General features: G+C 35.9%; 1 protein-coding gene across 5 annotated transcripts in view; it reads right to left on the bottom strand.

The window, feature by feature from the left end:
- LOC124541466 (calponin homology domain-containing protein DDB_G0272472) overlaps nt 1-22,202 on the bottom strand; it is a 61,907-nt gene extending 39,705 nt beyond the window's left edge. For 4 of the 5 annotated variants that reach the window (XR_006967252.1, XM_047119379.1, XM_047119381.1 and 1 more), the window contains exons 1-2: nt 21,838-22,202; nt 1,234-2,510 (exon numbers count right to left, since the gene is read on the bottom strand). Coding sequence is in view for 4 of the 5 variants with exons in the window: in XM_047119379.1 (XP_046975335.1) it covers nt 1,234-2,465 (1,232 nt within the window). In the remaining variant the exon portion in view is untranslated. The remainder of the gene's footprint in view (nt 1-1,233; nt 2,511-21,837) is intronic. The other variant, XM_047119380.1, reaches the window with a different exon arrangement.
- Nucleotides 22,203-25,765: the final 3,563 nt, after the last annotated feature.

Genomic DNA, 25,765 nt, shown 5'->3' with positions numbered 1-25,765 from the left:
TTAGAAATGATAATTATTTGAATTCTATTTAGATCTTAATATAATAAGTCTTAATATTTCATTTTTTTTGCGCCATTATTTTATTTTGCTTTTTTATTTAGGCTGTATGGTGTGATTCTAAAATGTGTGATTGTAAAAAATGGTGACCAAGCTATTACTGAATTGACATTATTTTAAACTAGCAACCCTATTAATAGATAATGTGCTTTAAATATAATGTATTCTAGTGTTATAGGATGTCCTTAGGCATGTAGTTTTCTAAAAATAAAAACATTATATATTGGTTCTAAAATTACTTTATATACAAACAAAGAAATTTTACCTCTTTATAATAATATTAGCGACTTCGCACGGGTGCAATGCTGATACTACAGTATACATTATACTACAGAATATTTACGACGTTATATTAGAAACTTCTAAAATTATCAGTGTTCCTTTAGTATATTGTCCATGTGTTACATACAAAAAGCTTCCTCTCGAATCACTCTATCTATTAAAAAAAAACCGCATCAAAATCCGTTTCGTACTTTTAAAGATTTAAGGATACATAGGGATATAGAGACAGAGAAAGCAACTTTGTTTTATACTATGTAGATATATTATATATATTTTACCTTGCTTACAATATGACGCTTTATTTTATCCGTCTAACTTTTTAAATATCCAACGTAAATAGATTTTCCAAGACAAAGAGTATAAAACGTAATGACGACGTGAAATGAAACTCACAAAGTTTCTATAATGTTATAATTATTTAAGAACGCTGCGTTGCTTCCTAATTACATATTGGCACATATTTTCGCCTGATATAACAAATATTTCAACCAATTTTTTGTGCTAAATTTTAAGCCAATTTCACACGCTCGACTGAATTTATTTTAATCTGTGTTTTAAACGCACAACACTAAACATATCATATGATCCATCGACGTAGAATCCTCCTTAAATGGTTAGGCTGTACATTCCATTGATTATACCCCCCTTTTTACTCACTTAAACCCAGTAATAGTTAGTATTATATATAACACGTGTTGCATATATTAATAAACATTGCATAGTGGTAAATAATAATATATATTTGATATTCGTAATGCACAAAGCATTGATATATTTCTCTATAATATTTTTGGAAAGTTGTACGAATTTTCTAATTATTTAGAGGGTTATTTTAGTAAAACTAGTAGTTTTAGGGTAATATATAACACAGATATATATGATATTGTTACTCACGTTTCCGCGCTGACATCCTCGTCTGCATCAACGATTTCAGCTTCACTCTCTTCCTCTACCTCTTCAACGATCTCCTCAATCTCCTCCTCCGACTCACTCTCCCCTTCACTCTCCGCGATACTCTTAACATCACTAGTTTCATCACCCGATTCATTCTTATCACCCTCTATGAAACCACTATCACTATTGTCACTGGTAATACGTCTCAAATCGTCAACGCACTCAACTTTTATTATTGGTTCAGTCTGGTTAACATTTATTACTGTTTTGTTTTCATTTTTCGAAACAACATAACCGCCTAGAAGCTCATCGTTATCTGGCAAGTCTTCTAGATAGTCAGCTTCTTCGGAAGTAAGGGATTCGAACGATGAATCCACTTCTTCGTCCGTTTGCTGTTCGCCATCGTCGAAGATAATGTGCTTTCTGAACGTGACGCGTTTCTTTCCGTTGTCAGAACGATCGTCGTCCGAGCAGCCTTCGTTATCGGAGCGCGGCGGTTTCAAATTCGACTTCCTAGTCGCAGGGGATTCTGAGCTCTCTTTGTCATTTCTCGAGTCCTCCTCTTTGTGTTCATCTTGTATCAACTTCTCGAGTTCACCTTTAAGGCTATTCTTGTATGTATCGATGGATTTGTTCTCAACTGTCTCGTAAACCGGCGCCTCCTTCGCGACCCTGCTGTCGGCGGTTCCCATTTGTTTCTCATTTAATTTGTCTATGGTGCAGTCGATGCTCTTCGCGATCTCGCGCAGCAGCGCCTCCGCATGACGCTTGTCCTCCAAGTCCGGCTCGTTGGACACGTAGACCAGGGACACGTGCTGTTGTTTGGGCTCGGTCTTTGCGTATTTTTGCAGCACGAGTGCTTTAACGAAGTCGGCCGGCCCGTCGGGCGGTTGGGACGCGTCTCGATTATTTTCGGCGGGCGTAGGCGTCGCGTCGCTGCACCGTTTCGTATCGTTGTCGATTTTGTATTCCCGTTTTCTTTTGTTCCTTTTGCGTTTCCCCGCCATGATTTGCAATATGGCGCTGACTCCGGTCCTCTGGTTGTAATCAGTCTCCGGTATCAAGAGGTTGACTACATCCTTGCGTGGAGACGATTTTTCGTTCGTTACGTCATTGTCGTTTCGCGGCGCGCGAGCTTCGACTGAGGATGGTTTGGTGTCGCTCGGCTGTCTCCGTGAGGTCTCGGGCGACGGTTCGGCCTTCCCGCCTTTTCTTTTGAAGAAGTTGAACATGGCGCGCTGTCAAAGTCGTAATACGTTCGGAAATTGTAAACGGCGCTGTGGGTTTATAAATAATGCCGGAGATCGCTCTTACGTTATTTATTTACGTTGTTTTGTGATATTCGAAAGAAGTTTGCGATGTTCTGCGAGTCGATTGTGTTTAGGTGTGTCTAATTTTACGATAAGACGTTTGTTTTGATTTCATGAAATAAAAATGTATTCACGATACTAGTTAATGAGTGAGCGGAACGAATGAATAACGTAGGTCATATATTTTTATATAATTTAAATAATTGTATTAACTAACATGACTTTGTATTTTTTAAATGCTGAAAAAGAGTAACTACTGAGTTTCCTGGCGGTTCTTCTCGGTAGAATCTACTTTCCGAACCGGTAGTGTTAAATGACGATTCAAAAGTGCTTGTAAAAGCCCACTCGAATAAAGTTTATTTTGATTTTTGATTTTTTGAGAGTAACTCTTAATTTTCTCTCTGGTTCCTATCATTATAATCTACAATATAAAGTAAGTCGTTTTTTGAATATTTGTATATACAGGGTTACAGGTTAAGTCGACCGAAATCCTTTAAGAGAGGATAGATTCCATCATTCCTAACCGATTTGACTATGGAACCCCATATCCTAAACCTAACCCTTCTCAAGTTATTGGCCTTTGAATTTATTTTATAAAAATGACAGATTTTTTGACGACTGCCCCTTTATTTTTGTTTTGTGTCCCAATTTTGTATTCTTTTTGTTATTTTTTAGTAGAAGATTAGTTGCTTTATTATTTTAAGCTACAAAACTGCCAGTAACTATACCAAATGAGTCGTAGTAGACAGTCAATTGTTAAAAAAAATAATTACATTTAAAAAATATATTTTTTATTTCTAAGATATCTTTAAAAATTTCTATGACAGATGTACTGCAGATATGCTAAAAAATATCTACGGCTCTTCAGCTTTCCGATAAGGTATAATAACATAGGGTATTATTAGAATCCTTGGAAAAAATCTTTAAACAAAGACGCCCGAGTAACAAACGTTAAGCCGCTCGCAGCGCCTGTTGTCCTGCAATGAGTGCGAGCGGGACATTTTTCAATGTAAATAGGTACGAGAGGCATAGGTAAAAACTATTTTGTTGTTATTGTTTGTGATTTTTAGTAATTCCTTAATTCCTTATTCAGTCTGCTTACGCGATTCGTCCGTGGTAGATGCGATACATAGTGCTCTTGGTTTTTTACTCGATTTGGCTTGTTTTCTGGACTGTTTCTTCCTATTCGTGACGTTTGTTAACTTGTGTGTTATGATAATTAGTTATCCCGTCTTGGTCGAATTTTGACACATCAGTCCACAAGATTCTTCTAAATAACAACGGAACTTCTAAATCTGCGTTGAGCATAAATCTACAGAAGTCTAGTCTCCTCGCAGGATATCCTTCTTCGATGATATGTACTGGCGTGAAGTGGTAGGGGTAGAGACCAGCAGTATGCACTGTAAACCACATTTTCCACTGTGAGAGTCCAAGTCCTCGAGCAACAACATTAGTTGACGTAGTGGGATCCTGTCGAAATCGTCGAATTATCTCATTATCTTGCTCTTCGTCGTCGTCATGAATTCGTGGTCTGCCTACGTCTGTTCGTCATCTTGAAACAGAGCCAGTCTCTCTAATTTGCCGATTAACTCCGTCAAAGACACTAATATCCGGTATACGGCGGCCAGGATAACGTACTATGTATTCTTCACGTGCTCGTGAAGATACACAGTTGCAGTACCCATAACAAATCAGAATATCAGCATATTCTTCATTTGTAAAGGTCGTCATTTTCAACAGTTCCAAATCAGAAATACAAATCAAGGTCCAGTTAACAAGCACAGTCACGAATAGGAAGAAACAGTCCAGAAAACAAGCCAAATCGAGTAAAAAACCAAGAGCACTATGTATCGCATCTACCACGGACGAATCGCGTAAGCAGACTGAATAAGGAATTAAGGAATTACTAAAAATCACACACAATAACAACAAAATAGTTTTTACCTATGCCTCTCGTACCTATTTACATTGAAAAATGTCCCGCTCGCACTCATTGCAGGACAACAGGCGCTGCGAGCGGCTTAACGTTTGTTACTCGGGCGTCTTTGTTTAAAGATTTTTTCCAAGGATTCTAATAATACCCTATGTTATTATACCTTATCGGAAAGCTGAAGAGCCGTAGATATTTTTTAGCATATCTGCAGTACATCTGTCATAGAAATTTTTAAAGATATCTTAGAAATAAAAAATATATTTTTTAAATGTAATTATTTTTTTTAACAATTGACTGTCTACTACGACTCATTTGGTATAGTTACTGGCAGTTTTGTAGCTTAAAATAATAAAGCAACTAATCTTCTACTAAAAAATAACAAAAAGAATACAAAATTGGGACACAAAACAAAAATAAAGGGGCAGTCGTCAAAAAATCTGTCATTTTTATAAAATAAATTCAAAGGCCAATAACTTGAGAAGGGTTAGGTTTAGGATATGGGGTTCCATAGTCAAATCGGTTAGGAATGATGGAATCTATCCTCTCTTAAAGGATTTCGGTCGACTTAACCTGTAACCCTGTATATATTTTTTTAAAGCCAATGAAATCTCAAAACTGCCAACTATAAGTAATATAAAGAATACATCAAAATCGTTGCGTTTTTGAGATCAAAAACAAAATCGTAAAAAATATGTTTATACGTCCATTAAAGATTCCATATTGTGTTTTACAACTCTGTGGTCTAAGATATATTTGTTTTTTATTTCATGATTAAAAAATAAAAGTTACGAGTGCTGAATAAAATCTCTATTACATTAAAGACTTTAGCTAATAATTATATTGTTACAGTATACAGTATTGTTGTGTTCCGGTTTGAAGGGTGAGTGAGCCAGTGTAACTACAGGCACAAGGGACATAATATCTGGGTTCCCAAGGTTGGTGGCGCATTGACGATGTAAGGAATAGTTAATATTTCTTACAGCGTCATTGTCTATGGGTGATGGTGACCACTTACCACCAGGTGACCCATATACTCGTCCGTCAACCTATACCATAAAAAAAAAAATTAGTATCAATATAGCACCCGTGCGAAGCCGGGCGGGTCGCTAGTTTTTAAATAAATACACAAATGAATCAATTAGAGTATAAGAAATATATTATTTATAATCATTCTTTGTTCCGTAAAGAGTGAATGAACTAATACAAACAAAGATAAGAAACATATTTCGATTTTATATTATTATTTTGTCGTCTGAATAGCATGTGATGTGTGTTATAAATAAAAAAAGAAAAATAACGACAAAATATTCCCGCATTTCAGCCGCCATTGCATTTGACGTGTTGATTGATGCGTTCGAGTTAATGCACTTTTGAAAATAAAATACGCTTGAGTATATTTGTAACGATTTATGAGTTAGTGAGTTCGAAATTTTTGTAAAATTACGAATAGCTTATACAAAGATTACTGAATTGATTGAGTTGATTTTTGTTTTGTTTTTTTTTTTGTAGTAAAAAGCAAATGTCATAAGTTTTAAATTAATTATGAAATTTTAATTAGTAATTGTAGTAACTGTTCTGTGCCGGAAAATATACTTTAAAATAGACATTTAATTTTCGTTTCCTTTGTATTTATTTGTTACTCAATTCGAACCACGAAACTCGTTAGTTTTGTTTACAAGATATTTATAGAAAATTTCATTAATAAAATAGTTATACTTCCATAAAATAATGCAAAAGTATAACCTAAGTTAATTACCTACCTGTTGACTTCTAAGCGGGATATATTAATTTAAATAATTGTATTTAACTAACATAACTTTGTATTTTTTAAATGTTAAAAAAGAGTAACTACTGAGTTTCTTGCCGGTTCTTCTCGGCAAAATCTAATTTCCGAACCGGTAGTAGCTTCAGTTAATTGTATTTAAAAGTGCCTGTAAAAGCCTACTTGAATAAAGTTTATTTTGATTTGATTATTACAACCAGTTCTGACTGTCAATTTCGCAGGTTTTTTTTTTAAATGCACATAATTTGAAATCGGTAATATATTTTAGAGATATTCTGTTCTGGACGTTTCTTTCAGATTTGTTAGACAGAAATCTGTTAGCTCGTATAGTATACATGGTATAAATATAATTAACTAGCGATCTGCCCCGGCTTCACACGATTGCTGGTACAGTACTGATCTATACATATAATAAAATTAGTGTGTCTGTTTGTAATTTTAAAATAGCCCTTTTTTTTACTCAATGCATATGCATTTTGGTATATGTACCATGTATACATATACATGGTACATATACCAAAAATGACATTTTTTTGCAATTTTTGTATGTCTGTTTGTTCGGGCTTATCTCTGAATCGGCTGGACGGATTTTGACGGGATTTTCACTGGCACAGATAACTGATATAATAAGGAGTAACTTAGGCTACAATAATAAATATCTTTTTGTTAAATTCAAACGCATACAAGGTACAGCACAGCTAGTACTAAATATACTGCAGAATGTTTTACAATATTCACATTTTTTTCTGTCAATCTCTACTATATTGTTCATGTATTATGCATAAAAACTTTCCTTTGGAATCAATCTATCTATTAAAAAAACCGCATTAAAATCCGTTGTGTAGTTATAAAGATCTAAGCATACATAGGGACAGTGGTAAGCGACTTTGTTTTATACTGTGTAATGATTATACCGCATAGAACTTAAGTATAATATAGTTTTCTACCAATGAAAAGGTTTTTTTAAAATCAATCCATATTTTTCGAGACTAACGGACAAATAAGTTTACCTCCTTGTATTATTCAATAGATCAGTATTACTCGAAACTAATGGACTAATAAATTTACCTCCTTGTATTATTAGTATAGGCCAGCATAGATAAGTATAGTATAGTAACAGCCTGTAAATTTCCCACTGCTGGGATAAGGCTTCCTCTTCCATTCAGGAGAGGGTTTGAAACATATTCCACCACAGAATGCAGATGTGGCAGAATTTCGATGAAATTAGACACATGCAGGTTTCCTCACGATGTTTTCCTTCACCGCCGAGCACGAAATGAATTATAAACACAAATTAAACGCATATGTACTGGTGCTTGCCTGGGCTTGAACCTGCAACCATCGGTTAAGATGCACGCGTTCTAACCACTGGCTATCTCAGCTCCGCATAGATAAAACATTAAACTATTATATAAATAACAGTCGGCCATTTTGTATTGAACTCAGCCATTGGGCTATAATGTGTTTCTGTAAGCGAATAATCCCGTATCGCACTTGACTTACATCCAGATGGAATTATAAATAGCCCGAAACGTAAATGCATCCGTTTTCGATCAGCTGCTGTCCGTGTAGTGATGTTCGTTTTATCGATAACTTTTATTTGCGTAAAATTAATATAATATGTTTAATAATTATTTATGATTTTTCGTGGATATTTTGTATTCTTTATGAATGTATTTTTACAAGCTGAACCTTGGACTATATAAGCAGGAAATTTATTAAACACAAATTTCAAACCGGCATCATATTTATATTTTTCCATTCCTGCGGTACGGGGCGTTTAAAACCTCGTATGAAAACTATCATAATACCGGTATGGTTTATTAGATCCCGCAACGTATGTGATGCTGTGGTGATTTATTTTTGCCTTAAGCTACCTTTAGTTACCAGGCTGCCTGCCTATTGTAGATAAACGTAAAACCTAGACTCAGTGGCGCGAATCAAAGCCGCTAATTGTTTATTATGTTGCAATATATGTTGTGATACTTTGTTTTTAATTATCACATATATATGATAGTAAGATATAGTAAAAATTATTAATATCGTAAGATTTAAATAGAATCATATAAATAGTTAGTAGTGACATTAAAGAATTAAAGAATGTTTTTTTTAATAAAGCTTTATTTTTATAATGTTACCAGTAACATTTTAAAATATACGTATTGGTATAGAATCTGAAGCGGTTAACTACAGAAATTTTACGAGATCAAAACAAAATTGACGACTCTATTTCCCGATTCAAATATTTGACAGTTCGTAATGTTACCATAATGAAAAAAAAGTCAAAACTTTTCTACGTAAAACAGATTAGTTTTTCAGGTTAAAAGTTTTGTTTTATTTTAAAGTTTAGTGTAGTTTAGTTTACGTATAAAATATTTTTATGTTTGAATAAATCTTGTAATAATATTAAGCTTTAAAATTTCATAACATTCAAATCGAATCAAGTTAAGTTTTATGAATAGAGAAATAAAATTAACAATAATAATAAGCAAAGAACAGGCACACCTTTGTGTATGTTTGTGTGATTGTATATAGTGTGTTTATTTGGCTATTTTTATGTTGTGTCTTATTTATTAGTTTTTGATTACGCAAAAACAATTTCGTGAAAAAATATTAAATGTTATATATACCAAATCAAAATATACTTTATTCGAGTAGGCTTTTACAAGCACTTTTGAATCATCATTTAACAACTATATTAAAATGTTCGCTGCGGCATCATTTTTTAAAAACTTTCCATTCCTGCGGTAAGAGGCGTTTAAGACCTCGTGTGAAACCTATCACAAGACCGGTAAGAGGCTTATTAGATCTCGTAACGTTTAAGAACCCCGTATTAAAGTAAATACAAGACTGCATTCTGCTTTTTCCTAAAATATATCAAATAAAAGTTACGGCCTCCGCACGACAGATGAGTTTATGTTTTTCTTATATATATACTTAGGCAAGTACGTACCGAGAAGAACCTCCAAAATACTCAGTACTCTATTTCAACATTTAAATATACAGTCATGTTTGTGAACTACGCTACACAAGCCACGTGCTAGCATTGGATGCGTACAACGATTCTAAAAAAAATTATCAGCCGACTTGGCACGGAACGTAACGCGTAAAAACTGTCAATAGATTTATGGATGTAGATTTTATCAGAATTAATCAGAGCCTAGAGATGCGACACGACTTATTTCATTTTGTTTCAATCGATATTTACCTGTAGGTGCTCCTTTTGCTTGAAACATCTCTACTACACAGCATTTTGTATTATATTTGTTTATTTATTAGGTTAGCTAGAGTTTTTATACATTTGTCATCATTATTATTACATATTGCAAGATGATGGTTCAAACCCAGGCAAGCACCACTATCAGGGCCGTAGCCAGGATTTCATTTCGGGGGGGGTTCGTGCTCCAGAAAAAAAAGCAACAGGTTTATTCTATAATAAACATAAATATATTAAAATTATACATAATTTATACACATTTATTTAAAAGACACCCGACGACTTCTTTTATGTTAACGGGCAAACGAGCATGAGGCTCACCTGATGGAAAGTGATTACCACCGCCCATGGACATCTGTGGGGCTTGCAGGAGCGTTGTCGGCCTTTAAGGAAGGAGTACGCTCTTTTTTGTAAGGTTCCGAAGTCGTATCGGTTCGGAAAAAGCGTCGGCGAAAGCTGGTTCAACAGAGTGGTTGTGCAAGGTAGAAAATGTCTTAAAAATAGGGTGAAACTTTGAATTTTGACAAGATGTTCGAAGGTGAAATTTAGCAGCCGGGATTAATCCAAACAATGCTTCGGAACATTTTCCGTGAAATATTCGGTATAAGATGCAGAGCGATGTAAAATCTCTACGCGAAGCCATAGGATCAAGCAGGTCGAAAAGGGCTTGATCGTCGATAATTCAAGCCGCTCTGCGTTGGATACGGACAAATGGAAGGAGCTGGTATTGGGGAGCACCCGCCTTGAGGTGTGAGCAATATTCCATGTGGGGTTCAATTTGCGCCTTGTATAGTTTTAGGCGATGGGCTTGTGTGAAATACTGTCATGGCTTGCTGAGCACATCGAGCTTTTTTGATGCCAATTAGGCTTTGCGTTCCAATTGACCGCGGAACTGAACGAGGCTCGAAATATCCACGTCAAGTATTCCAAAAGTAGCTGTAGCGGCAATTGGAATCTTCTGAAATCGTGGAGATACGAGAAATGGTAATTTTATAGCGGCTAACGCGCAAACTTGTTTCTTTTTGGGGTTGAAGTGGACTAATTTTAGCCGGATAGTCTATGACTAAGGTAATCCAGAAGATCACTGGCTGAACGCTCCCAACGGAAACGAAACAAGGGGGTGATGGCTATTGGCCTATAATTGGACGGGTCTGGGCAGTTCCTCTTTTTAGGGATAGGATGCACCAAAGTAGTCTTCCAGGAGTTCGACTGGAGTCAGCGACTATTCAGTAAAGAGTGCCGACTATCCGTTTTTTAATAATATCGTATGAATATTCTTAATAAAATGTACAGGGTTATTGGTAATTCGACGTATATCCGTTAGGAGGTGATAGGGGTGACAATTTGCAATAATTTTAACCCCCATATGCATCATCCAAAAGTGAACCAATTTCGAGTTATCGCGTTTTTTAGCTTTTTTCAAAATTTGTCAATAATGCAACTTTAAATTTATTTAAAAAAAAGTATCAATTAAAATCTATTTTTTCTTTTGTTTTAAAACAAAAAAAGAGAACAAAGAGTGACCTTTAGTACGACTTCGTTCATGTTCGACTAAGAATTTTCACCAGCGTCCTTTCTGATCATTTTATTTCGATTGATATGAAATAATTTCCTTCTTTTTATACATTTGTGGGAAGCTAAGAAAACGGTTATGTTTTTAAATAATCTACAGGCCAAGTTTTATATATTTTTTTTTAGTTTTTAAGGCGTTTTTGAGGACAAAAAAATCAAAAAAATATTGAAATAATTTAGTTTTTCGTCTCGCATTTTTAAATTTGGACCGATAATTATTGTTTAAATATTGACAAATATCCAGTGTTTACTCGTTTTTATAAAACAAAAGAAAAAAATAGATGTTAATTGATACTTTTTTTAAACAACACTTTTGAAGTTGCATTTTTGATAGATTTTGAAAAAAGCAAAAAAACGTGATAACTCAAAATTGGTTCACTTTCGGATGATACATATGGGGGTTAAAATTATTACAAATAGTCACCCCTATCATCTCCTAACGGATATACGTAGAGTTACCAATAACCCTGTATATAGAATGTATCAGAAATTTTACAATCTGTCTTGCATATTTAAAACTGTAATGGTATTCTGTAAAAAGTTTATCTTCTTTAGTATCTAAAATTACTAACATGACATTATGACATAAAAATTAGTATCTTAATATAATGTGAATAAGAGTATGGTTATTATTGCCTAGTCTTTGCATAAAATGATTCATTTTCTTTAGATTTATTGTCGTATCTAGACCAAACTGCTTAATTTTCTGAAGAAACCCATAAATACTTACGTTTTGTTTGTTTAATTAGCGCAAAATATTTTTTTGATAATACGATAGCGGGTAGCAAAAAAATTTCGGGGGGGGTTTGAACCCCCAAAACCCCCGCCTGCCTACGGCCATGACCACTATATATGTATATGTGCTTAATTTGTGTTTATAATTCATCTCGTGCTCGGCGGTGAAGGAAAACATCGCGAGGAAACCTGCATGTGACTAATTTCATTGAAATTCTGCCACATGTGTATTCCATCAACCCGCATTGGAACAGCGTGGTGGAATATGTTCCAAGCCCCCTCCTTAATGGGAGAAGAGGCCATTAGCCCAGCAGTAGGAAATTTATGGGCTGTTACTTTTATTATTACATATTATGAAACAAAGTCCCAAAATGTTTGTCCCTATGTATTCTTTGATCTTTAAAATTATACAACGGATTTTGATGCTGTCTTTTTCAATAGATAGAGTGATTCGAGAGGAAGATTTTTGTATATAATACATGGAGAATATAGCAATGAAACACTGATAATTTTGGAAGTTTCTGATTTGATGTTATTTTTTTTTTTATGGAATACGTGGGCGGACGAGCATAAGGGCCACCTGATGATAAGTGGTCACCATCACCAACAGACAATGACGCTGTAAGAAATATTAACTATTCATTACATCGTCAATGCGCCACCAACCTTGGGAACTAAGATGCTATGTGCCTGTAGTTACACTGGCTCACTCACCCTTCAAACCGGAACACAACAATACTGCATACTGTTGTTTAGCGGTAGAATATCTGATGAGTGGGTGGCACCTACCCAGGCGGGCTTGCACAAAGCCCTACCACCAAGTAAATAACTAAATTCTATAATATATTTGGTATCAGATTTGCATCCTTGCTGAGAAGAACAAACTCTTTAGTATTGTAATATTAATAGTTAATATGTTTACAGTTAAGTTTTATGAATAAATAAATAATTTAGGTAGTGAAATTAGCAATAATAACTAGACAAAGAACAGGCACACCTTTGTGTATGTTTGTGTGAGTGTATATAGTATGTTTATTTGGCTATTTTTATGTTGTGTCTTACTTGTTATTGTTTATTAGTTTGTGTTTACGCAAAAACAATTTAGTGAACAAATATTAAATGTTATAAATATCAAAATCAAAATAAACTTTATTCAAGAAGGCTTTTACAGGCACTTTTGAATTGTCATTTGAAAACTATTGTAAGTGAACCTACCACCGGTTTGGAAAGTATGTTTTACAGAGAAGAATATGCAAGAAACTCAGTAGTTACTCTTTTCCACCAATTAAAAATACAATCATGTAGTAGATGTAGTTAACAATAATACATGTAGTTTATATTATATACTGCTTAGAAATCAACTATCATCAGTTCCACGCTTTTTATATATCATAAATCGTCATCATCACATCTGTTCTCAAATTCTAATTTATTCAAAGTTATTTTTATAATCGCGTCGTTATCGATATATCGATAGATTATTTACGCGCGTCCCTGCGGACTTTCTCTGCGCACGCGTTTAATTTTAGTCAAGGCAAAGACCTTTGACTGAAATTATTTCGGTTTTATTGCCGTATCTTTGTTCGAACGTGGCCAATTATATTATTAAAAAAATTATCATTGACAAAAAGTTGCCTCCCATTTGAAGACTTAAAACTTTTAAACTACGCAACGGATTTTAATGAGGTTTGCATCGATAAATAGAGAGGAACAAAGAGGTTTATATATATAAATATCCAATATAAACACTATATTTATAGAAAATTAATATGTTCCGAACCTTCTCTTCAAAGGTAGAAGGGGCCTTAGTGTAGCTGAAATTTACAGACTTTTTTTTTTTTTTTTTTTATGGCATAGGTGGCAAACGAGCAGGAGGCTCACCTGATGGAAAGTGACTACCACCGCCCATGGACATCTGCAACACCAGGAGGCTTGCAGGTGCGTTGCCGGCCTTTGAGAAAGGAGTAGGCTCTTTTCTTGAAGGTTCCCATGTCGTATCGGTTCGGAAAAACCGCCGGCGAAAGCTGGTTCCACAAAGTGGTTGTGCGAGGCAGAAAATGTCTGAGAAATCGCGCTGTTGTGGATTTTCGGACATCAAGATGGTGCGGGTGAAACTTAGAATTTTGACGAGATGTCCGAAGGTGAAATTCAGCAGCCGGGATTAATCCGAACAATTCCTCGGAACATTCCCCGTGAAAAATTCGGTAGAAGATGCAGAGTGAACCGACATCTCTACGCAAAGCCAAAGGATCAAGGAGATCGGAAAGGGCTTGATCGTCGATAACTCGAGCCGCTCTACGTTGGATGCGGTCAAATGGAAGGAGCTGGTACTGGGGAGCACCCGCCCAGAGGTGAGAGCAGTACTCCATGTGAGGCCGAATTTGCGCCTTGTAAAGTTTTAGGCGATGGGCCGACGTGAAATACTGTCTCGCCTTGCTGAGCACGCCCAGCTTTTTTGAAGCCAATTTGGCTTTGCCTTCCAATTGACGGCGGAACTGAACGAGGCTCGAAATATCAACGCCAAGCATTCCGATACTACCTGTAGCGGCTATCGGAATGTTCTCAAATCGTGGAGATACGGCAAATGGTGCTTTTTTAGCGGTTAACGCGCAAACTTGCGTCTTTTTGGGGTTGAAATGGACTAGATTTAGCCGGCCCCAATTCGAGACTTCGTTTAATGAAGACTCGATTTCAGACACAAGTTTTTTCCGGTTCTCTTCGACGTTTTCCCGAGAAATATTAGCGCGGCCGGTGTATAAGGTGTCAACGGTACTGTCGTCTGCATAGCAATGAATGTTCCCGATTTGCAACAAATCATTGATATGCAGAAGAAACAGAGTGGGTGATAGAACGCAGCCTTGTGGAACACCAGCATTGACGAATTTTAAGTCAGAGCATGCACCGTCGACAACGACCTTGATGCTCCGATCTGCCAAAAAGCTGGTAATCCAATTGCATAATTTCCCGGGAAGCCCATAGGAAGGAAGCTTCGAAAGAAGCGCTTTGTGCCATACACGATCGAAGGCCTTCGCTATGTCCAAGCTGGCTGCTAATGCCTCCCCCTTGCTCTCAACTGCTTCAGCCCACCTATGAGTAAGGTAAACTAGAAGATCACCGGCTGAGCGACCCCGACGGAAACCGTACTGGCGGTCACTAATCAGCTGATTCTCCTCTAGGTACCGCAGGAGCTGGCAGTTAATAAGGGACTCCATTATCTTGGAGAGCAAGGAGGTGATGGCTATAGGCCTATAATTGGACGGGTCTGAGCGGTTGCCTTTTTTAGGGATCGGATGCACCAAAGCTGTCTTCCAGGAATTCGGGACGACGCCTAATGTGTAGGATTGCCGGAAAAGACGCGTTAAGACCGGTGCCAACTCGGGAGCACATGTCCGTAGCACGATTGGAGGGATACCATCGGGTCCGCTCGACTTATGAATGTCCAAGGAAAGAAGTGCTTTACGAACTGCACTTTGCCGGAATTTAACTTCCGGCATCGTGGTATCACACCGCGAAATTGTTGGTGGAGATTTTCCTTGGTCATCCAGAGTCGAGTTCGACGCGAAGAGAGAGCCTAAAAGATCAGCTTTCTCTTTCGCGGTATGGGCCAATGACTCACCGTCCCTGTGCAGAGATGGAAAAGAGGGCTGACAAAAATTCCCTAAGACAGCCTTAGCGAGAGACCAGAACGCTCGTGTTCCTGAAGGGAGACGCACCAGTCTCTCGCCAATTCTGTCAATGTACTCCGTCTTCGCCCTAGCAATCACGTTTTTGAGGGACCTAGAGGCAGAGTTGTATTCCTTTTTAAATGCGCTGTTATTTACATCACGAGACGCAGATGCATTAGCCCAGGTTTGATAGCGTTCCCACTTTCGGCGTGATGCCGTTTTGCAGAAGCGACCAAACCAAGGCTGGGACTTGCCACCGATGGGTACTGCAGAGTAAGGAATGAATAGTTCCATACCCTGAAGCACCACATCGGCAACAGAGTCAGCAGCAGCGTTCGGATCATCCGACGAGAAACAAATCTGCCCCCATGGGTAAGATGCAAAAAAAGACCGCATCCCATCCCAATCTGCTGACTTGTAGTGCCATACTCGGCGGCACCCAACAAAGCGAGGCCGTGAGTACCGCACAACCGGCACTGTACTCCGGACGAGACAGTGGTCAGACGAGCCCAGAGGGGGATCGACGATAACCTGATAGCCATCCGGATGTGAAGTCAGCAGAAGGTCCAACAGGGAAGGTGTATGATCCTCCACGTCCGGTATTCGCGTTGGCGAGTTGACCAGTTGTGTCAGATCATATGCTAGAGCGAAGTCCAGAACAGATCTACCCGCATGATCGGTGGTGCGTGAGCCAAGCCATTCTGCGTGGTGAGCATTAAAGTCACCCAGAATAATGATCTCTGCGGATGGAATCTGCTGCAGCACGGAATCTGTAGCCATTTGGACGTGCTCAACCAGTCGGTCGGTTTCGGCATTACCGCTATGGGACCTATAAAGGCACGCATAGATTCGCGGATGGTCATCGCAGTCTACACGCAGCCAGATAATCGATAGGTCCTGTCCTTCAAGGCTGCCGAGGCGTCGAGAACAGATATCATCTCTGACGTAAACGCATACCCCAGCTCGTGGCACAAAGGAATGTTCCAATTTGTACCCAGGGTAAGAAAGAAAAGTCGTATCGGCAGGAGAAGATATCTGGGTCTCGGTTAGAAAGAGCAAGGCCGGCTTCGCCGTTTCCAGATGGTAGTGAACGGCGTTGAGGTTAGAGTTGAGTCCCCTTATGTTGCAGAAGTCCACAGCGAGGGTGGTAGGGGTTGCCTTATGATGCCTGCTCCGCTTGCCTCGAACAGTGGCGAGCGCAAAATTGCCCCCCCCAGAATTCGGAGGGCAGCCTGGGCATCCCTGCTCAGGTGGTGTATGTCCTGAGCATGGATGCCTAGAGAGGGATTCTCCACCGCTGTCGCTGATGGTACCCTCCTGGGGTAATTTAACCAAATTCTGCACAACCATCAAGTTTTGGGGGAGGGGGATTGGGCATTCGGCTGTAACCCGAAGGTATACAGCGTGGCACTACCACTTACAAGTTGTATGACTTGTTGTTGACTGTTGTTGTTGCTGTAACAATTAATTGGAGAAAATTGTTTCGCAAACAATCTATATATATTTACATATATTTCCTTCATTAACATAAGGATTCAAATCAAATCAAATCAATTTTATTCAAGTAAACTTCACAATGAAGCGTTTTTGAATCGTCAATAATTAAATACTACCACCGTTTCGGAAAGCAGCTTCTAGCGAGAAGAAACGGCAAGAAACTCGCTTAGTTGCTCTTTTCAAATGAACAGATTTACAATGCTGTTATTTACAGTAATTAGTGTCCTATGATGGAACCCGAGCCTAACTCCAGGCGTTTCTTTCTAAAAAGTACTATGTGATTCTGTAGCCTGGTTCGGTTTTATAGCTTAAAATGCTATTAAATAGATATTTTGAGGCTGAATGCAGTTTGCTCTTAGGCTATAAAATGTTTATTTAGATAAAAAAAAATACAGAAAAGGTTTGACTAAAAAAATTCAAACCTGGAACAGTGGTTGGAAACTATCCAGAAATCTACGATATCATAAATTATTCTTCGAAAATTCAGCTCGATAATGCATACCTAACGTTTAAAATGTTTTTCCAAACGCTTCCACTAACTGTAACTACAAATTACAGATTAAAAATAATTGCTCATCATTTGATTCAATCTTTTTTTTTTCAACAACAAGAACAGCCTGTAAATTTTCCACTGCTGGGCTAATGCAGGAGGCATTCCCTCCTTTGAAAAGAAGGTTTGGAACTTATTCCACCAGGCTGTTCAAATGCGGGTTGGTGGAATACGCACGTGGCCTGTATACCTCACGATGTTTTCCTTCACTGCCAAATTTGGCACATGAATATTCAGTGGTGCTTGCTTGGGTTTGAACCCGCAATCATCGGTTAAAATACACGCGTTCTAATCACTAGGCCATCTCGTTTTTTTTTTAATTTATAATAATTAGTCGATGGCGAAGAGTGCGTGTTTAATCCTATTTATTGTTTTTTATTTATCACATTACATTTCTCTGTTTTAAATAATTATTATACGTTGATAGTGAAACTGATTTGTTAATTATTATTGTAATTAGCGAGAGAATGTAACCATCCATGCGAAAACGCAGGTTCACCGTTCAATGAGTTTATGCTGAATGTCGTAACAAACATGTACTTGTATTCCATTAAAGAAAATTCCACAGAGATATGTTTATAGTACGACACGACTCAGATGTATCATCGGCAAAATTCGTAAAACCGATCACATCCGAATTGAGTACGCCATCCCAAATTATCAATATTTATTTCTCATGCGAATATGATCTTTGCACAAACGTAATAACTTGTAATATCATATGACCTAATATATTCGTCAATTTGACGCGTCGATTTACACGCACTCGCTGTCTCGGGTTGAACTGACGCGGGAATCTATAGCGACGAGCAGCGTCGAATGGCGCGATAGGGAGCTGTTTCTGTTGGTTGTGTAAATCCGATGCTATGCCTAAAGCCCATTACACAATGAAAAAAATAAGAGGTAAGGAATAAGGAACAAGAAATAAGGAATAGCGGAATCCAGCGATGGCAGTTCATAATTCAAAAATAAGGAATAATAAATAAGAATAACATTTCCGTCGCGTTGGGAATTTGTTTCTTATTTCTTATAGCCAGCCAATCGCAGGGCATTTTTTCAACGAAGTGTCGTGAAACTGACAGCAGCACGTAACTAGTAGCGGGTATTCAACCGCTGTGATTGGTTGAATATTGTAGCCTATCGCCTATTGTGTTTTGGTTGCTGTGCTATTCCTTATTCCTTATTTCTTATCTCTTATACCTTTTTTGTTCATTGTGTAATGGGCTTAAGTTGTGTCGTACTGTACGCTTATAAAGTGTCTACTTTATACGTCTGAGTTAAGTTGACGTTTTGACTGTCATGGCGGATTGACAGATTGACAGCGATTTCGGCGGGAAATTAAAACGCGTGGTATTGAAACAAATGGCTAACTATTTTAGTTAGACCTATTCAAACTGGAGATTTATTATAATTTACCGATCATTTTTTTATTTTTTTATGATGTAGGTTGGCCACCTGATGGTCACTATCACCCCTGGGACAATGACGCTGTAAGAAATATTAACTATTCCTTACATAGTCAATGCGCCACCCACCTTGGGAACTAAGATGTTATGTCCCTTGTGCCTGTAGTTACACTGGCTCACTCATCCTTCAAACCGGAACACAACACAACAATACTGCCTACTGTTGTTTAGCGGTAGAATATCTGATGAGTGGGTGGTACCTATCCAGGCGGGCTTGCACAAAGCCCTACCAGCAATATTTTATATTGTTATATTTATTTATTAGTGCTTATAATCTAATATAAGTAAGAATATCCAGATATAAATGACTAAATAAAAAATAGTATAAATAACGACAAAAAGTGTTGTTTTGGTATATGTACTATGTAAAAATATGCCTCTAGTAAAAAGCGGTTATTTTAATATTACAAACAGACACTCCAACTTTATTATATGTGTAGAAGATTACGATTTAAACGTTTCATGTATCCAATCATTGTGATAAACGAAAATTATTGCAACATAAACAGCAAAAAGGTTTTACTGAATGGAATGCGATCATTGGTCGGTTTCGATGAATGACGTTATAATCGACCAATGAGCGCTCAGCTTACAGCCAAATTATTGGTGACTTTCCAAAAAGCGAAAGAAGTTTTTAATACGTGATCTTTCTAGAAAAGTATTCTAAATAGGGATATCCTTTATACATTTGTTCGACGTAACCAAATAACGGATGTGACATCAAAAGGAAGGATGTCGTTTAACCCCGACATCGGAATCCTATCACGTCTTAATTTATATTCCTACTAGCGACCTGACCCGGCTTCGCACATGCATTGCCGATACTTAATATAGCCAGAGTGAGCCAGTGTAACTACAGGCACAGGGGACATAACATCTTAGTTCCCAAGGTTGGTGGCGCATTGACGATGTAAGGAATAGTTAATATTTCTTACAGCGTCATTGTCTATGGGTGATGGTGACCACTTACCATCAGGTGGCCCATATGTTCATCCGTCAACCTATAAAATAAAAAAAATAACTTTATATATTTAAGAAAAACCGCATCAAAATCCGTGGCGTAATTGCAAAGATCTAAGCATACATAACAGACAGCGGTAAGCGACTTTGTTTTATGGTTTATAATGATAATGAAGAGTTTATTTCTTTAGAGACTGTTTCCGGGTTTTCTTTTGGGACTCAAGATATACATAAATATATCCTATTTCAATTGAAGTAGGAAAAAAGTGAAACAAACCTCAGATTTATGTATTTCATGCGATTCGCTAATAACTCAGCTGTATTGTGCACTACTAAGGGTTTATGTAAGTATATAGAGTTTATATAGAGCTGCGATGGCCCAGTGGTTAGAACGCGTGCATCTTAAACGATGATTGCGCGTTCAAACCCAGGCAAGCACCGCTGATTCATGTGCTTGATTTGTCTTTATAATTCATCTCGTGCTCGGCGGTGAAGGAAAACATCGTGAGGAAACCTGCATGTGTCTAATTTCATCGAAATTCTGCCACATGCATTCCACCAGCCCATATTGGAACAGCGTGGGCTTTATCCCAGCTGTGGGAAATTTACAGGCTGTTAGTTTTTTTCTTTTTTAAGAGTTTATGATTAATGAATCTTTATTTATAATACAACACTATTACACTTATATCCACTTCAATTTTATTTACAAAATTCCGATAACAATTTCACAGACGTTCAAAAATTAAATTGAAAACTTAAAGAAAATATACTTATTATTTCCTGAGGTAAGCACAAACATACATACAAACAAAAGGGGCGCCATGGTACTTTAATCAACTTACTTCAAAAAGGAGGAGGTTATCAATTCATCTGTATTTTTTTATTATGTTTGTTACCTCATAACTTTTCACGGGGTGGATCGATTTTGATAATTTGTTTTAATAATATATACAGTAGATATTACATTATAATTCAAAATGCTTATATAGTATACAAATATACAATATATGTATATATACAAATATAGGTATTGAAATTTATAACATAAATGAATAACTACAACAATTTACTCAGAGCCGGATTTTCTTGATAAAATCAGTGATTCTGTGTAAATCAAAAGTACATGTTTTTTTTATTTTATTTCAAGCTATGTGTGTTATTTTTACAGACAAGGCTATGCACATTCTTTCTATCTATATATCGAATCTAAACGAAAATCAAATTATTTAAAAAAAAAACACCAAAGACAAAATAACATTTAACATTTTTTTTAAATTATTTATGTTTATGAATGAAAGGTATTCAGTTTAAACAAATGTAGGTTCCACACGGGTGGAGCTACATTGGCGAGGCAATTAAGAAACGATCATAAATTACTGATTCAAATGTAAACCTGACCAACTAATCATTTTTTTATGCGAATTAAGAGAAAATCTTTAAGAATCGAATCGTGTTATGTTAAGGAGGGTATACAATAGTATGAAAAGGTAATAAAGGTATGAGTCGCATTCGAATATTATTCTAAATTTAAAATTGTTTGTTCTAAATGTAGATAAACACAAAAATATTAAATTAATTGACAAGTTAAATATTTTTAAATTTGGAATCGGTTTGACGGCTTTGGATTGTATTGACTTTTGAATTAAAAAAAAAAGAAAAAGTTTCTTGTCAATATTTTTGAAGTACTTTCTTAATAGAAATATAAATATAAAATACTTAAAAATTGTGTACTTTTTTTAAATTAAATTTGTACTATAAATAAAATAATTGTACAAAATAATGTATAATATAATAAATATATAAAATATTTACCTTATTCATTATTAAATTTAAATAAAATAATAAACGCATAACATCGCAAACAAAAAAAAAAGTGAATATCTTTGAATATCATTAAACATGCAATCACATTTTACCAATTAACGATCTGTCACTTGTCACGCGCACTTGTTTTTGTTTACAAAAACGAAGGCGCGAAAATTGACAGCTACGCCATTTTGAAATTTTCACTTCATAAACACACGAATATTCGACACAAATATTAAATTTCACAGGTTTCTAAGAAAAGAGTCGTTTATATTTATTATATTTAAAAACTTTAAACGATAACCGTAAACCACGAGATATTTTCAAACATTTATTATTGAAATACACAAAGTGTCAATGATAAAAGACCTAATTCGCGTCACTGATATTTTTCTGAAATGTACACAAAAAAGACCTTTTATAGATTGAACGATCAAAATCGAATTTTGACGTTTGACATTTCAGATTCGTATTTTATTGTGTATATATACGATCGTTTGTCGCGTCCGCTCGTCAGTCAGCGGTCGAGAGACTGGTTCGAGTTACCAGCTAACCGTTGTAAATAGAATATGTTTCGTTCTGTTTCATTCCGTCTGTTACCGAGTGACTTGTCGCGTATTTTAGATTTCAAGTCATTTATTTTTCCATACAATGAACCCGATGTACTTACAAATTTTGTACGTATGTATGTCAACTAGCGATCCGCCCCGGTTTCGCACTGTGTGTGTGTTTCGCACTTATATGCAATAATATAAAACCACATTGGAAACTTCTAAAATTGTCACTGTTACTTTTATACATTTTCCATGTATTTTAAACAATACACCGTCTATTAAAAAAATCCGTTGCGTAATTTTAAAGATCTAAGCATACATAGGGACTTTGTTTTTAAATAATATGTAATGACGCTTGTCGTAAATTGTAAGTTTTATGGTTTGGATTTGATAAATAAGATCTAAGTCTGTAATAAAGTTTGTATTTCGATTGACGATATAAAAAAATCTATTTTCAAATTTTGTCATGTGGACTTATGCATTTTTTGTAATTTTTTACCAAAACATTATAATAAATAGTAATATAATTCAATGTTTTATATTATCTATATAATTTTGTATTCATCAACATAAGCGATATTATATTATGTTTAAAGTGCTCAAAGACTTTTGAATAGATTTCATACATTTGTTTTTAAAGAAAACTAGCGAACCACCTCTTCTTCAACAACAACAATTACAGCCTGTAAATTTCCCACAGCTGGGCTAAGGCCTTCTTTGTGAAGACGGTTAGGAACATATTCCATGATGCTCCAATGCGGGTTGGTGGAAAACACATGTTGCTGAATTTCTATGGAAGTAGACACGCAGGTTTTCTCACGATGTTTTCCTTCACCGCCGAGATCGAGATGAATTATAAACTAACTAAGCACATGATAATTCAGTGGTGCTTGCCTGTGTTTGAACTCGCAATCATGGGTTATTTCAATTTTTTCATCATCAAACTTTAAATGCTAACAAAGAATAAGTCAGTTATTTTAAGTATATACTTGGTTTAATTTGAACTGAAGTCATTACTAATTTCAACTATAAATATTCACGCCCCGCGCTAGTGATGTATCCTTTCTTAAGCTCTAAATAACTTTAAATGTACATTCATGTGATTCCTTTATCCATATAACTGTCTAGAATAAAAAAAAACAAAGCGCGCGAAAATCGAAACGTCATTATTTTTTTTTATTAGACTTTGACAGTTAGGTATACATTTTCGTGACTTGTAATAATCTGTTAAAAGCGTTCGTTGTCTTTAATCACGATTTATAAGCTTATTTGAATAGTTTATTTTAAGATTTTATTATGTTAAGACAAATTATTTTCTGCTTTTTTTTCCGACACGTTTAATAAAAACGAAAGAATATTTTGTTCAAACCTTCCTTATGAATAACTCCATCTATTAGCAAATCCGCATCAAAATCTGTTCAGTAGCTTTGGAGTTTATCGCTAGTTTATAGAGACAGACGTGAACTTTGTTTTATAATATGTAATAATAAAAACAATTTTTAGTAAACTGTTTTGAGTAATATAGAACTTTTGTTTTTTTTTTTTAATCTGTTTCAGTTCTTGACGCGAAATATAATATATATAACACCACATATAATATAACACCACAGACTATAAATAAATTAAATAAAAATATAATTAACAAAATGCCTTTACGTTTTGTCTTATCTAAGATGTCATTTTTTTAAATAAAATCTAAAGTTCTTTAATTGGTTCTGAGGGCTATTCTACTAATTTGTAACGGTTACGATATTATGGCGTGTTTATTGCGACTCAAAATCGACTGAAACGACGAGGGATGTTTCTGTAATCGTTTACCAAATAAATCTGTTTTTTTTTCTTTGACGACCTCCATGGTCGAGTAGAGTCTACACCGTTTTTCATGGGTACGCCACTGTATAATATTCATTAGTTTCTATGTTGTCTTGGGTCTGGGTGTTTGTGACGTCGTTACTTCTGATTTTCCATAGCACAAGTGCATCAGCTACTCACATTGGGATCGGAGTAATGTTTGTGACGTTGTCCAATATTTATTTATTTATTTCACACTATAATTTGGTCATTGATGGACAATTATTCTTGCAATTTACTATATCACTACTTATACAAAACAAAGTCGCTTTCTCTGTCCCTACAACACTATGTATGCTTAAATCTTTAAAACTAAGCAACGGATTTCGATGCGGGTTTTTTCAATACATAGATAGAGTGATTCGAGAAGGTTTTTGTATATAACACTTGGACAATATATAGAGAAACACTGATAATTTTAGAAGTTTTCTTGGGTTGTCTGGAAGAAATGGCTACTTAGCCATAAGACCGCCCGTTGTACTCTACAATATTATATATAATATTGTAACATATTATAATGTGTAACATGTGGTGTACAATGAAGTATAAATAAATAAATAAGTTTTCAGTGTGATGTCGTGAATAAACAAATTCTATAGTATATTTAGTATCAGTATTGCACCCGTGTCAACCCGGGGCGAGTTGTTAGTTTATACTAATATTTTAAATACATAATTGTTTGTTTGTGTATAGACGCTAATATTTGGATCAAATTATTTCATTTTTAGGAGTTTGTAGCGTGATGCCGTGAAAAAAGAAACTCGAAAGTATATTTTTAGTATATGTATGTATATGTTGCGCTATTAAAGCATCTCCCCTTAATCCAGACCTGGGAAGAGATGAAATTTGACAACTAGACAGTAGATTCGCCCAACTTTCCAGAGAAAGTTCAATAAAATGCCTATTAAGAACTGTTTACCTATTCGATCTTTGACCTGACCTAACGGCTGAACCGGTTTCGATTTCACTTTTTAATAATCATAAGCTTTGATTACGAGCCTCGATGGTCCAGTAGTTATTTGGAAATCCTTAATCAAAAGTATTGTGGGTTCAAACCCAAGGAAGTACAATTGTGTTTAGATGTGATTAATTTGTGTTTATAATTAATAATTATATAAAATTTGACGCTAATTAAGTCTCTAAAATTAAATTGGATGAAACTATTTATATAATAAAAATAAATTAGCTGTGCCCGCGGCATTGTACGCGTTTGAATTTAACAAAAAAAAAATTATATTAATTTACTCCTTATTATATCGGTTATCTGCCAGTGAAAGCCCCGTCAAAATCGGTCCAGCCGTTCCAGAGACCCGGAACAAACAGACAGACCGACAAAAATTGAAAAAAAATGTTATTTCGGTATATGTACCGCGTAATACATATGCATTAAGTAAAAAGGGCTATTTTAATATTACAAACAGACACTCCAATTTTTTTCAGCAATATCCAGTAGATTAGGTATACAGGAAAAATAATATGTGGTTAGAACGCGTGCATCTTAACCGATTATTGCGGGTTCACACGTTAGCACCACTAAATATTCATGTGCTTAATTTATGTTTATAATTTATCTCGTGCTTGGTGGTGAAGGAAAACATCGCGAGGAAACCTGCATGTGTCCATTTCCTAAAAA

Source organism: Vanessa cardui, chromosome 28 (genome assembly GCF_905220365.1).
Source record: "Vanessa cardui chromosome 28, ilVanCard2.1, whole genome shotgun sequence".
Classification (NCBI taxonomy): Eukaryota; Metazoa; Arthropoda; class Insecta; order Lepidoptera; family Nymphalidae; genus Vanessa; species Vanessa cardui.
This window is presented reverse-complemented; position numbering and strand designations above follow the sequence as displayed.